Source organism: Fukomys damarensis, unplaced genomic scaffold (assembly GCF_012274545.1).
Source record: "Fukomys damarensis isolate Sample0158 unplaced genomic scaffold, DMR_v1.0_HiC HiC_scaffold_5, whole genome shotgun sequence".
Classification (NCBI taxonomy): domain Eukaryota; kingdom Metazoa; phylum Chordata; class Mammalia; order Rodentia; family Bathyergidae; genus Fukomys; species Fukomys damarensis.
Window position 1 is genome coordinate 56485293 of NW_022900917.1, and position 14889 is coordinate 56500181.

At 36.9% G+C, this 14889-nt stretch overlaps 1 protein-coding gene across 1 annotated transcript; it reads left to right on the forward strand.

Moving 5' to 3' along the window:
- Positions 1–222: 222 nt before the first annotated feature.
- Positions 223–852, forward strand: LOC104872862 (hepatitis A virus cellular receptor 1 homolog). The gene is made up of 3 exons (XM_033759126.1): positions 223–376; positions 418–528; positions 593–852. The coding sequence occupies exons 1-3, from the start codon at positions 223–225 to the stop codon at positions 850–852; spliced, it is 525 nt and encodes a 174-aa protein (XP_033615017.1).
- Positions 853–14889: the final 14037 nt, after the last annotated feature.

A 14889-nucleotide genomic window follows, 5' to 3' on the forward strand; every position in this document is an offset into this window, starting at 1 on the left:
GTGCTTTGTTTTCCACCCAAGTGAGCACAGTGAGGGGGGCAGTTGGTCATGCTGCCCTGCACCTACTCAATGTCTGGAGGGTCTGTCACGTCCATGTGCTAGGGCCAAAGGCCCTGTCCCAGGAACCAGTACTTCAATACACTTATCTGGACTGATGGACACCAGGTCACCTCTAGAAAAGATGGATGTTATTGGCTACATGGGCAGATTAAGCTGGGAGATATGTTCTCAACCCCTGAGAACATAACGGTGGGTGACAATGGACAGTACTGCTGCAACATTGAAGTTCTGGGATGGTTCAATGATATTAAAAAAAAAAACATTGCACTCAGCATTTTGCCAGCTTCAGCTGTGACCACAAGAGCTCCAACAACATGTAGTGTCCAACAACAGCACATACACAGAGCAAAAACGCAGCTCTAGCGCAGACCACAAGAATTGCAACAACACCCAGTGTCTCTACAACTCCTCCAACAGCAGAACATAAAGAGCCACAAAACAGAAATCATTCCACCTGCTCCAATGGAAGCAGAAGAAACCCAGCCTACAACAATGCAGAAAACACAACCTCAGCCCACCACCTCCTCCCCAGACTCTGGCCCAATAGATGGGAATGGCACAGCAACACAGTCCTCAAATGGCCATTGGAATAACAATCAAACTGTATTTGAAGCACAAAACTCCTGGGTGAACAATGACAGACTCTGTATTGGAATCCTTGTTTGTAGCTTGGTTTTGCTCATTATTTTGATCAGCATCATTATCAAAAAATATTTCACCCACAAAAAGAAGACATGGATACTAAACAAGGTTTTGTGGATTCGTTCTCAAATTATAGCTTTGAAACTGTGAACCCCAGCAGAAGACAATGCCAACATCATTAAGGAAAACCATTGAGTCCGTGGAAAACCATTGATAGAGAAATACTCTCTTCCCAGGACGCAGAAGACAATGCCCAGGCATCATCATGTAAAGGCCTTTTCAATCCAGGACCTTTTTTCTCTATTACTTTTTTGTGTCACTCCAGCACATCAGTGTTGTTGGATAGAGTAACTCTCATGGTCAAAGCCATATGTTACTAAATTCACTGTTAATAGAGTCCTCATGTTTAGGCCAAGACTGGCTAAGTCATTCCAGACATTGCAGAGCTCCTTGTTCAACATGAACACCTCAGAATTTTGTCTTTAGTCTCCATCCACCTTCTATCCATCAAAGAGAGTAATCAGGGATAACACAGGAAATGAGCCCACCACTGTCTAAAAGAAGGGGATTTGAAAATCCAAATATCCAGTTTGAGGCTTCATGTGGGAGAGTAAGGAGGGTTTCATGATTTCCCATTGCTTTTATACTGTAACTCCAAATACATTTTATTTGTTCCCTAAGTTGAAATCATGTGAGTAGCAGGTTTTACTTCCCTTATGAGGAAGTACAAGTGAGTCAGTCCCCTTTCATCATTATAGGTAAATATGTTTTCTCACAGCTCTGCATGGTCTCAGGACACAGAGGGCTATCTTAGCTCTCAGGTGAAGTTGCAGCACTGAGAAGGAACCAAGTAGGCACCAGGGAAGACAGTCACTTTCCCCATGGCCCATCACAATCAGCTGTGCAGTACTCTCCTTGTGTGTGGTGCTATGTCTGTGAACAACTGCCAGCCTTTCTGAAGTAAGTTTCAGGATGGGGCAGGGCAGCAATGAATGAGGAAAGAAAGAATTGGTAAAAAGGTTTCCTGCCTTACAAAAGTCCTACTGCATGGATACTAGTATTTAAAATTGTCACCACCACTTTCAACCAAAATTCAAAATTTCCATATTTTTCCTGGACACTTTTCAATTTAAAATTATTTCTGAAGGATCTTTTTCATATCTAATTAATACCAATACTATTTTTTTGCTATGTAATTAAATTTTTGGTTTTGTCAAGAAAGTTAAACAAAGACTGTTGTAAAGATAGCTTCAGTCACAGCTATGATTCCTTAAAGTACTGATTTACAACAGCTAGCATTGTCAGAAGTGAAGCATTTCTACAGGCACAGTTAACAAGGCTGGGTGTTCATTTTAGTTTCAATTTGAGTAAAGCCTGTCATAACTCAGCTGCTTTTACCATAGTGTGGTCTAGGAGGGAAAGGTGCTTGTTTTCAAAGGTCTCAGTTTTGTCACTGCCCTGCAGAGTTCTAGGAAATGAGTAGGTCCTCAGAAGGAGGGTCTGTAGGTAAGGAAGTCAACTGCACACTTTATTCTGAATTTGCCAAGTGAGGTAACATGATTTTGTCTAAAATGATATTGTGTTCACACTGCAGTATTTTCTTTGTCTGATATTTGAGGTAATATGCACAAATGGGAAGCTTTAAAATAAAAAAATAAAATCCTATGTTTGGAGCACCTCTGGAAAGACTTGTAAAGATGGGGTTTCAAGGGAAGGGCCCTTGGAGATGAAAGCACACACTCTAGTGCTGCACTCCTTGTCTTCCAGCACTGTTATTTTTATTTCTGTCTGATGCCTGGAGGCCTTTATATTTATGACACCTGCTCTAATTCTCCACATTAGCCACAGCAATTAGACAAGTCAAACAGACAAAAGCAATAAAAATAGGAAAGGAATAAGGGAAACTGTCATTATTTGCTGATGATAATACTGTACAAAGAAGACCCAAAGAACTCTGCCAAAAGACTTGTAGACATGATTGACAGATATAGTAGAGTAGCTAGATACAGGGTAAATGCTCAAAAACAAATAGCCTTCTTGTACACAAATAACAGACTCACTGAGAGTGAAACTAGGGAAACAATTTCTGCATCCAAAAAAATAAGAAATATCTAGGAATCAACCTAACAAAAGAAACCAAAGCTCTACATTGAGAACTACAACAGTCTGAAAAAAGAGAATGAAGATTTAAGAAAATGGGAAGACATCACTTGTTTCTGGGTGAGAAAGAATCAATATAGTGAAAATTGCCTTACTTCCAAAACTGCTATACAGATTCAACGTGATCACTATTGAAATCCCAACAGTATATTTCATAGAACTAAAAAAACAACAATGCAAAAATTCATTTGGAATCAGAAGAGACCTAGAAGAGCAAAACCAATTCCAGGCAACAAAGACATGGTAAGAGCTGTAACAATCCCCAATTTGAAACTATACTACAAATCCACTGTGATAAAAACAGTATGTTACTGACAAAGAAACAGACCTAAGGATCAGTGGAACAGTAGAAGTTGCAGAAACAACTCCTGACATAGCTACCAAAGGAGCCAAACACCCTCATTGGAAGAAAGACAGACAGCCTTTTTAATAAATGGTGTTGGAAAAACTGGATTTGAACTTGCCAAAGATTAAAAATAGACCCCTGTCTTTCACTATGCACTAAAGTAAAAACCAAGTGGATTAATAGTGTGTGTGTGTATGTGTGTGTGTGTATATAGATATATATATTAGCATATCTCTGTTTGTGTGTGTATATATAAACATATATATATGTATAACTGTGTGCGTGTGTGTGTGTGTGTACTCTCTTAGGACCCAAGTCTAGACATGAAATTCACTTATGTTTTATATACACTATAACAGTTAATTGTGGTGTCAACCTGAATAAGAAATGCCTGGAAGATTACTGGAGCACAGTTCTAGGTATGTCTGCCTCATTGACTTATGAAGAAGGCAAACCAACCCTGGATGTGGGTGGCACTAACCAATAGACATATAGCATGGATGGAATCAAAAGGGTAAGAAGGAAGGCTGCCACCTTTTGCTTCTTAGGAGGAGCTCCAGTTTTTGTCATTGCCTTTGGACATCCATCTCCAGGCTTCCAGCACAGACTCTTCAGCATTCCAATGCAGACCCTTTGGTTTTCTGATACAAACTCTCATGGGACTCTGCAGTGAGCTGCAGGCCTTTGACTTCTGATGGGACCTTCCAACTCTTGACCAGGCAGATGGCCCTTTTGCATTCTTCTACACTTAACTCCACAATTTACCATTTTAAGTCTATCTTGTAAATCTTTTACACAGCATACACTGTGGTACCTCAATTCACAAACACTTTTGTTTGCTAATAATTTGGCTCACAAACAAACATTTGGTAATATTTTGTTTTTGTTTGTAAACTCTACATCAGGTAACACACATGACCATGACCATATTTTCCAGAATCGTGGAATGAATTAAATTAATGAACTCAGGTACCACTGCATATATTTTTACAATAAATCCTTTCCTCTCTTGAGCTTTAACTGGTAGGTACACCATATACACATAGCCTGAGGGTCATTTTATACAATATTATTATTAAACTTACATTTTCACTGTGATCTATCATAGGTACCATCATGATGACACTCAAAAAGTTTCAAAAGTCAATATACTATGGATTTTGGAATTTATGACTAGAAATATTCAACCTGTGTTGATGCATTTAAAGGATCAAAATAAATATACAAATAAATTATGAAACTATGTTTCTTAAAGAAATCAGCTTTCTAAAAATGATTTTTTATTTTTATCTTTATTAAGTATATATTTTTATCTTTTTTTTAGAGAAAGGAATATTATTTCTTTTTTTTCAGCTTTGAGTTTATTGGTACATTTCAGGGATACAGTTCAGTTACATACATTGTTGGGATCTTGTACCTCTACATGACAGGTCTTGGTTCTCATTTTTTCCCCTTGTCCCTGCCCTCCCTTCACCCCCTCCTCCCCTCCACATCTACAAACATTTTATTTCCATTTTTCATTATGTCACATTTTTTTCTTTCACTAAATATCCTTCCCCTACCCATCCCACCTTCCCTACACCTTTACCCATTTCTTCCCATTTCACAATGTCAGTAATCTCACTAGAATCTTATGTACTATTACAGTTTATTCACACCAGAGAAACTACTCAGTATTTACACACGTGTGACTTATTTATTTCACTTAGGAGTATACCCTTAATATATATCCATTTTCCTATGAAGGAATCTATTTTCTCATTCTCTATGGCTGAGTAATATTCCATTTTATAGAAAAACCACATCTTTATCCAGTCTCAAACTGATGTGCTGTTTCCAAGTTTTAGCTTTTACAAACTGTGCTGCTATAAACATGGTGCACATACATCACTTTGATATGATTCTTTTAGTTCTTTTGGAAAGGTACCCAGCAGAAGGATGGCTGGGTCAAATGGCATCTCCAATCCAAGCTCTTTGAGGGATCTCCATATTGATTTCCACAGTGGTTGCACCAGTCTGCACTCCCACCAGCAATGGAAAAGGGTTTCTTTCTCCTCACATCCCTGCCAACATTTGTTATTGTGTGATTTCTTGATAGCAGCCATTCTTTGTGGGGTAAGGTGAGATCTCAGTGTTGTGTTCACCTGCATCTCTTGAATGACCAGTGATGTGGAACATTTTTTCATATATTTACTTGCTGCTTTTACTTCCTTGTCTGAGAAAATTCTGTTCATTTCAGATGCCCATTTTTGAATCGGGTCTTTATATTTTTTTGGGGGGGCTTATTGTTTTGAGTCCTTTATATATTGCAGATGATAGTCCTTTGTCTGTGGAGCAGCTGGTAAAAACTTTTTCCCACATTGTAGATTGTCTCTTAGTTCTGTTGATGGTTTCTTTACAGTGCAGAAGCTTTTTAATAAGATGAGATCCCAGTTGTTGATTCTTTCTGCTAGTTCCCATGCTACTGAGGATGAATTCGTAAAGTCTTTTCCTATGCCAATGTCTTCCAGAGTTCTGCCTAACTTATCTTCCAGTGAGTTTAGTATTTCTGTTTTAATATTTAGATCTTTAATCCACTTGGATTTTAATTTAGTGCATGGTGAAAGATAAGGGTCCAGTTTTAATCTTTGGCAGCTTCAAATGCAGTTTTTCCAACACCATTTATTAAAGAGGCTATCTTTCCTCCACTGAGGATAGTCAGCTCCTTTGTAAAAGATGAAGTGGCTGAGTACATCTGGAGTTGTTTTTGTGTCTACCAGTCTGTTCCACTCATCCTCAGGTCTGTTTCTTTGCCAGGACCATGCTGTTTTTATCACTGTGGCTTTGTAGTGTAGTTTCAAATTGGGAATTGTTATACCTGGTGCCATGTGTCTGTTGCCTAAATGGCTTTTGCTATTCTAGGTCTCTTATGGTTCCAAATTATTTTTTGGATTCTTTTTTCTAGTTCTGTGAAATATAGTGTTGGAATTTTCAATTGGCATTGCATTGAATCTGCATAGCAGTTTTGGTAGTATAGCCATTTTCACTGTGTTGATTCTTCCTACCCAGGAGCAGTGGATACTTCCCCGTTTTTTTATATCCTCTTCAATTTCTTTTTTCAGAGTGTTATAGTTTTCAGTGTAGAGATCTTTTGCTTCTTTTGTTAGATTGATTCCTAGATACCTCTTTTTTTTGGATGCTATTGTAAAAGAAATTTTTCCCTTATTTCTCTCTCAGTGAGTCTGTTATTTGTGTATAAGAAGGCTATTGATTTTTGTGTGTTGACCTTGTATCCAGCTACTCTGCTAAAAGTGATTATTAAGTCTAGAAGTCTTTTGGTGGAGTTTTTTGGATCTTCAATGTAGAGTATCATATTGTCAGCAAATAATGACAGTTTAACTTCTTCCTTTCCTACCTTTATTGCTTTAATTTCTTTCTCTTGTCTAATTGCTGTTGCTAATGTTTCCAGAACTATATCGAAGAGGAGTGGTGATAGTGGGCATAGTTTTATCTTTATTGGTACATTTTAGGTGTACTATACAGCTACGTTCATCATTGGGATCTTGTACCTTTATATGACAGGTCTTGGTTCTCATTTTTTCCCCATGTCCCTGGGCTCCCTTCACCCCCTCCACTCTTCCCTGTTTACAAAGACATTCTTTCCATGCATGTTTTTTCTTCTCCCTTTTTACATTTCCCCTACCCCTCCAACCTCCTCTACTCTTTTAGACTTTACTTCCTTTTACACAGTATCAATTACACATTTTGATCCTTATTTACACTTTTAGTGTAATGGTCATAATTTCTCATACCAGAGAAATTGTTGGGTATTTACACAAGTGTGACTTCTTATTTTCACTTAAGAGTATGGCCTCAATGTGCGTCTACTTAGCTATAAATATTTCTAATTTATCATTCTTTTTGACTGAGTAGTACTCCATTTTATTTTTTAAAAACACACATCTGTTTAATCCAATCTGAAATTGATGGGCAATTGGGCTCTTTCCAAATTTTAGCTATTATCTCAAAACTATTTTATAAATTCCAGAGAGTATTAACTAAAATTTCAACAGCACATATTATAGAAAATGACAAGTGGTCACAAAAACAGTATAGCTGATCAGAGTCAAGAATAGTAACAGAGACTTGCCTTATCTAAAAACAAGATCATATCAGAGTTGTAGTAAAAACCATGTACTTGCAGGGATACATAAATGATTAGCGTTGCAAACACAGAACCAAAGAGAAACTCATACATATTGAGGAATTATAGAGGATGGAGAAGGCATTAAAGGTTAGGGTACCACATATATATAGAATAATTATAGCTGCATAGAATTTTAACTGTAACAAATAAAACTTTGGAGCTTTTAAAAGAAAATTTAAGATGATATTTATATGAACATGGGATAGGAAAGTATTTCTTAAACAAGACACAAAAATGCCAGAAAATAAAAGGGAAAGATAGGTAAGTTAGATTATTAAAGATTTTTTTTTGTTCTTTTTGAGACAGGGTCCCAATATGTAGTTGAGACTGACCTGGAACTCACTATATACCCCAGGCTGGTCTTGAACTCACAGTGATCCTCTTGTCTCAGCCTCCTGAGTACTGGGATTAAAGGCATGCATCACCATGCTCAGTTTAGATTATTAAAGATTTTAACCTCCATAAAATATATATAATAAAATTGGCCAGGAATGTAGCGCAATGATGCCACATCTGCCTGGCAAGTGATATCCTGAGTTCAATTCCTGGTACCAAAGAAAAAGATTTTTATATTGAAAAGACAAGCCCCTGTTGAGAAAATATTTTCAACAAACATATGGTCATATAGCTGAAGAATATCTTCAAATCAATATAAAATAAAGAAAATTAAAAGTATAAATTCAAGCAGCAATAAACGTGAAACAAAAGTTCAATTAAACTAGGTGGAGGAAGTTAAACTTCTAGAACAACAATACACAATATATTCACGAAAATTTTTAAAGTACAACAATATCAACTTTGAGGTATATAATTCTCAACATTTTGGGACATATTTTGTCATGTTCTGGGTGTATATGTGTCCTAAAATGCAGCATTCTAAACTGGGACTCATATTACAGAGAAATTCTGGCACATGTGCAAAGGAGACAGACACAAAAAATACGTTGCTATATTATTTGTAGTATTTCTTATTTTTTATTTAGTTATTGGTACATTCTAGGTAGACAGTACAGTTACATCCATTACTGGGATCTTGGACCTTTACATGCCATGTCTTGGTTCTCATTTTCCCCCTTGTCCCCCACCCTCCCTTCACCCTCCCCCCCTTTAAACACTTTTATTCCATTTTTACATTTTCTCATTTTTTTTCTTTTCCCTTATTCCCCATTCCTTATCCTTCTCAGTGTCCCTACACCTTTGGTCCTTTTCTTCCTATTTGCTAAGTGTCCCATTAGGATCTTGAGTACTATTTTAGTTTTTCACACCAGACATACTATTCAGTATTTGCATATGGGTGCCTTATTTATTTCACTTAGAAGTATATCCTCAAAATGTACCCATTTAACTATGAATGAATTTACTTTCTCATTCTTTATGGCTGAGTAGTACTCCATTTTATAGAAAAGCCACATCTTCTTTATCAAGTTTCCAAGTGATGGGCAGATGGGCTCTTTCCAAGTTTTAGCTATTACAACCTGTGCTGCTATAAACATGGGTGTGCATATATCACTGTGGTATGATTCTTTCACTTCTTTTGAAAAGATACCCAACAGAGGGATGTCTGGGTCAAACGGAACCTCTAATACTAGTTCTTTGAGGTATCTCCATATTGAATTCCACAGTGGTTGCACCAGTCTGCACTCCCACCAACAATGGAGAGGGTTCTTTTCTCTCCACAATCGCGCCAACATTCATTGTTGTGTGATTTCTTGATAGCAGCCATTCTTTGTGGGGTGAGGTGAAGTCTCAGTGTTGTTTTCATCTGCATCTCTAGAATGACCAGTGATGTGGAACATTTTATCCTATATTTACTTGCTGCTTTTATTTCTTTGGCTGATAAATGTCTGTTCATTTCAGATGCCCACTTTAGAATTGGGTCTTTATATTTGGGGGGGCTGGTTGTTTTAAGTTCTTTATATATTTTAGATAATAGTCCTTTGTCTGAGGAGTTCCATGTGTTTGTGAAGTTCCTATGGTTTCTTATGCTATTGATGTCCAGCTTTATTGCACTGTGATCTGATAATATACAGGGGATAACTTCAATTCTTTTGCATTTATTCAAAGTTGTTTTGTGAGCTAGTATGTGATCTATCTTGGAGGATGACCCACGTGCAGCTGAAAAGAATGTATATTCTCATTTTGTGGGGTGAAATGCTCTATAAATGTCTAATAATTCCTTGCATTCAAAAGCTTGGTTCAGTTTTGATTCTTTCTGCTAGTTCCCATGCTACTGAGGATTTGTTCATAAAGTCTCTTCCTATGCCAGTGTCTTCCAGATTTCTGCCTAACTTATCTTCCAGCAGGTTTAGTGTTTTTGATTTTATGTTTAGATCTTTAATCCACTTGCATTTTAATTTAGATCATTGTTGATTTTTTGCCTAGATGATCTGTCTATTTGTGATAGTGGGGTATTCAGATCCCCCACTACAATTGTATTTGTGGTTATTTGGTTTTTCATGTTACTTAATATTTCTCTTATATAGTTGGGGATTTGAGATCCAGTTTTTCCAACACCATTTATTAAAGAGGCTGTCTTTCCTCCAGTGGGGACTGGCAGCTCCTTTATTAAAGATGAGGTGGCTGAGTACATCTAGAGTTGTTTTTGTGTCTTCCAGTCTGTTTCACTGAGCCTCAGGTCTGCTTCTTTGCCAGTACCATAATGTTTTTATCACAGTGTCTTTGTAGTATAGTTTCAAATTGGGTTTTTCCAACACCATTTATTAAAGAGGCTGTCTTTCCTCCAGTGGGGACTGGCAGCTCCTTTATTAAAGATGAGGTGGCTGAGTACATCTAGAGTTGTTTTTGTGTCTTCCAGTCTGTTTCACTGAGCCTCAGGTCTGCTTCTTTGCCAGTACCATAATGTTTTTATCACAGTGTCTTTGTAGTATAGTTTCAAATTGGGAATTTTTATGCCCGTTTGTTCCCTTTACAAGGATGTAGTGGCCTTCTTTGTCTCTCTTAATCAGTTTTGGTTTGAAATTCACTTTGTCTGCGAATAAGATTGATACCCCTGTTTTTTTCTGGGCTTCTGTCATGTTCTATTCTATATTCTAGGTCTCTTATGGTTCCAAATGAATTTTTGGATTCTTCTTTCTAGTTCTGTGAAGTATATTGTTGGGATTTCAATTGGTATTTCATTGAATCTGCATAGCAGTTTGGTAGTATAGCCATTTTCACTATGTTGATTCTTCCTACCCAGGAGCAGGGGACATCTTCCCATTTTCTTAAATCCTCCTGAATCTCTTTTTTCACAGAGCTGTAGTTTTCAGTGAAGAGGTTTTTGCTTCTTTTGTTAGGTTGATTCCCAGATACTTCATTTGCTTGAGTGCTATTGTGAAAGGAATTGTTTCCCTAATTTCTTTCTCAGTGAGTCTATTATTTGTGTACAAGAAGGCTTTTGATTTTTGGGTGTTCACCTTGTATCCAGATACTCTACTGAATCTGTCAATTAAGTCTAGAAGTCTTTTGGTGGAGTTTTTTGGGTCTTTAATGTAGAGTATCATATCATCACCAAATAATGACAGTTTAACTTCTTCCTTTCCTATCTTTATTGCTTTAATTTCTGTCTCTTATCTAATGTAATGGCAGTAGATCTTCTCTAAATGTCTTGTAAAATACAGCATTGAATCCATTAGGACCTGGGCTTTTCTTTGTTGGTAAGTTTTTAATTACATTTTCAATTTCACTGACTGTGATTGGGGTGTTAAAAATGTTTTTATCTTCTTCGTTCAACTTTGGTAATTCATAAGTATCTAGAAATCTGTTCATTTCTTCTGTGTTTTCCATTTTTTTAGAGTACAGGTTCTCATAATATGTATTAATGATCCACTGGATTTCTGTGGGATCTGTTGTGACTTCGCCTTTTTCATTCCTGATTGCATGGATCTTAGCCTTTTCTTTCCTTTTTTTGATAAGGTTTGCTAAGGGTTCATTGATTTTATTTAGTCTCTCAAAAAACCAACTCTTCAATTCATTTATTTTTCGTATCCTTTTCTTCATTTCCATTGCATTGATTTGTGCTCTAATCTTTATAATTTCCTCTCTTGTTCAAGCTTTGGCTCTTTCTTGATCTTCTTTTTCTAGGAGTCTAAGTGTCATCATTAGGTTGTTTATTTGAGCTCACTCAGTTTTCCTAGTGTGGGCATTCAGTGCTATGAATTTTCCACTTAGAACTGCTTTCATTGTGTCACATGGATTCCTGTATGGTGTCTTGGCATTTGTTTTATTTCTAAAAACTGTCTGATTTCTTCTTTGATTTCCTCTGTGATCCATTGATTGTTTAGGAGAGTGTTGCTCAATTTCCATGTGTTTGTGAAGTTCCTATGGTTTCTTATGCTATTGATGTCCAGCTTTATTGCACTGTGATCTGATAATATACAGGGGATAACTTCAATTCTTTTGCATTTATTCAAAGTTGTTTTGTGAGCTAGTATGTGATCTATCTTGGAGGATGACCCACGTGCAGCTGAAAAGAATGTATATTCTCATTTTGTGGGGTGAAATGCTCTATAAATGTCTAATAATTCCTTGCATTCAAAAGCTTGGTTCAGTTTAGTATTTCATTGTTGATTTTTTGCCTAGATGATCTGTCTATTTGTGATAGTGGGGTATTCAGATCCCCCACTACAATTGTATTTGTGGTTATTTGGTTTTTCATGTTACTTAATATTTCTCTTATATAGTTGGGGACATTTATATTTGGTGCATATATGTTTATGATTGGCATTTCTTCCTCTTGAATTGTTCCCTTTACAAGGATGTAGTGGCCTTCTTTGTCTCTCTTAATCAGTTTTGGTTTGAAATTCACTTTGTCTGCGAATAAGATTGATACCCCTGTTTTTTTCTGGGCTTCTGTCATGTGGATAATTGTTTTCCATCCTTTCACTTTCAGTCTATGGGCTTCTTTTTGCACTAGGTGTGTTTCTTGTATACAACATATTGTTGGATTTTGCTTCTTAGTCCATTCTGCCAATCTATTTCTCTTGATCAGTGAATTGAGGCTATTGACATTGATGTTTATAACTGATATGCATTGACTTATTATTGTCATGTTATTGTCCTTTTGTTGACTCTTTTTATTTTTGTCCTCTCTTTTTAGTTTCTAGCCTTGGCTATTTCATTTGCTCTGTTGGACATACTGGTGTGTGATCTTTGTTGTCTTTTTCTAGGATATTGTTTAAAATTCTTAGTAGTGCTGGTTTGTTATTCATGAAGTTTCTCAGGTGTTCTTTGTCTTGGAAGTTTCTTATATCTCCATCCATTTTGAAAGAGAATTTTGCAGGTTACATCAGTCTTGGTTGTAGGTTGTTTTCTTTTAGGACTTGAAATACCGCACTCCAGGCTCTGCTTGACCTGAGGGTTTGTGTTGCTCATATCATCACCAAATAATGACAGTTTAACTTCTTCCTTTCCTATCTTTATTGCTTTAATTTCTGTCTCTTATCTAATTGGTATGGCTCATGTTTCCAGAAGTATATCAAAGAGGAGTGGTGACAGTGGGCATCCTTGTCTTGCTCCTGATTTTATATGCAGCATTCTAAACTGGGACTCATATTACAGAGAAATTCTGGCACATGTGCAAAGGAGACAGACACAAAAAATACGTTGCTATATTATTTGTAGTATTTCTTATTTTTTATTTAGTTATTGGTACATTCTAGGTAGACAGTACAGTTACATCCATTACTGGGATCTTGGACCTTTACATGCCATGTCTTGGTTCTCATTTTCCCCCTTGTCCCCCACCCTCCCTTCACCCTCCCCCCCTTTAAACACTTTTATTCCATTTTTACATTTTCTCATTTTTTTTCTTTTCCCTTATTCCCCATTCCTTATCCTTCTCAGTGTCCCTACACCTTTGGTCCTTTTCTTCCTATTTGCTAAGTGTCCCATTAGGATCTTGAGTACTATTTTAGTTTTTCACACCAGACATACTATTCAGTATTTGCATATGGGTGCCTTATTTATTTCACTTAGAAGTATATCCTCAAAATGTACCCATTTAACTATGAATGAATTTACTTTCTCATTCTTTATGGCTGAGTAGTACTCCATTTTATAGAAAAGCCACATCTTCTTTATCAAGTTTCCAAGTGATGGGCAGATGGGCTCTTTCCAAGTTTTAGCTATTACAACCTGTGCTGCTATAAACATGGGTGTGCATATATCACTGTGGTATGATTCTTTCACTTCTTTTGAAAAGATACCCAACAGAGGGATGTCTGGGTCAAACGGAACCTCTAATACTAGTTCTTTGAGGTATCTCCATATTGAATTCCACAGTGGTTGCACCAGTCTGCACTCCCACCAACAATGGAGAGGGTTCTTTTCTCTCCACAATCGCGCCAACATTCATTGTTGTGTGATTTCTTGATAGCAGCCATTCTTTGTGGGGTGAGGTGAAGTCTCAGTGTTGTTTTCATCTGCATCTCTAGAATGACCAGTGATGTGGAACATTTTATCCTATATTTACTTGCTGCTTTTATTTCTTTGGCTGATAAATGTCTGTTCATTTCAGATGCCCACTTTAGAATTGGGTCTTTATATTTGGGGGGGCTGGTTGTTTTAAGTTCTTTATATATTTTAGATAATAGTCCTTTGTCTGAGGAGCAGCTGGTATAAAGTTTTTCCCACATTGTAGGTTGTCTCTTAGTTCTGTTGATGGTTTCTTTGGCAGTGCAGAAGCTTTTTAATAAGATGTGATCCCAGTTGTTGATTCTTTCTGCTAGTTCCCATGCTACTGAGGATTTGTTCATAAAGTCTCTTCCTATGCCAGTGTCTTCCAGATTTCTGCCTAACTTATCTTCCAGCAGGTTTAGTGTTTTTGATTTTATGTTTAGATCTTTAATCCACTTGCATTTTAATTTAGAGCATGGTGACAGATAAGGGTCTAATTTTAATCTTTTGCAGGTTGAGATCCAGTTTTTCCAACACCATTTATTAAAGAGGCTGTCTTTCCTCCAGTGGGGACTGGCAGCTCCTTTATTAAAGATGAGGTGGCTGAGTACATCTAGAGTTGTTTTTGTGTCTTCCAGTCTGTTTCACTGAGCCTCAGGTCTGCTTCTTTGCCAGTACCATAATGTTTTTATCACAGTGTCTTTGTAGTATAGTTTCAAATTGGGAATTTTTATGCCCGCTGCCGTGTGTCTGTTGCCTAGTATGGCTTTTGCTATTCTAGGTCTCTTATGGTTCCAAATGAATTTTTGGATTCTTCTTTCTAGTTCTGTGAAGTATATTGTTGGGATTTCAATTGGTATTTCATTGAATCTGCATAGCAGTTTGGTAGTATAGCCATTTTCACTATGTTGATTCTTCCTACCCAGGAGCAGGGGACATCTTCCCATTTTCTAAAATTCTCCTGAATCTCTTTTTTCACAGAGCTGTAGTTTTCAGTGAAGAGGTTTTTGCTTCTTTTGTTAGGTTGATTCCCAGATACTTCATTTGCTTGAGTGCTATTGTGAAAGGAATTGTTTCCCTAATTTCTTTCAGTGAGTCT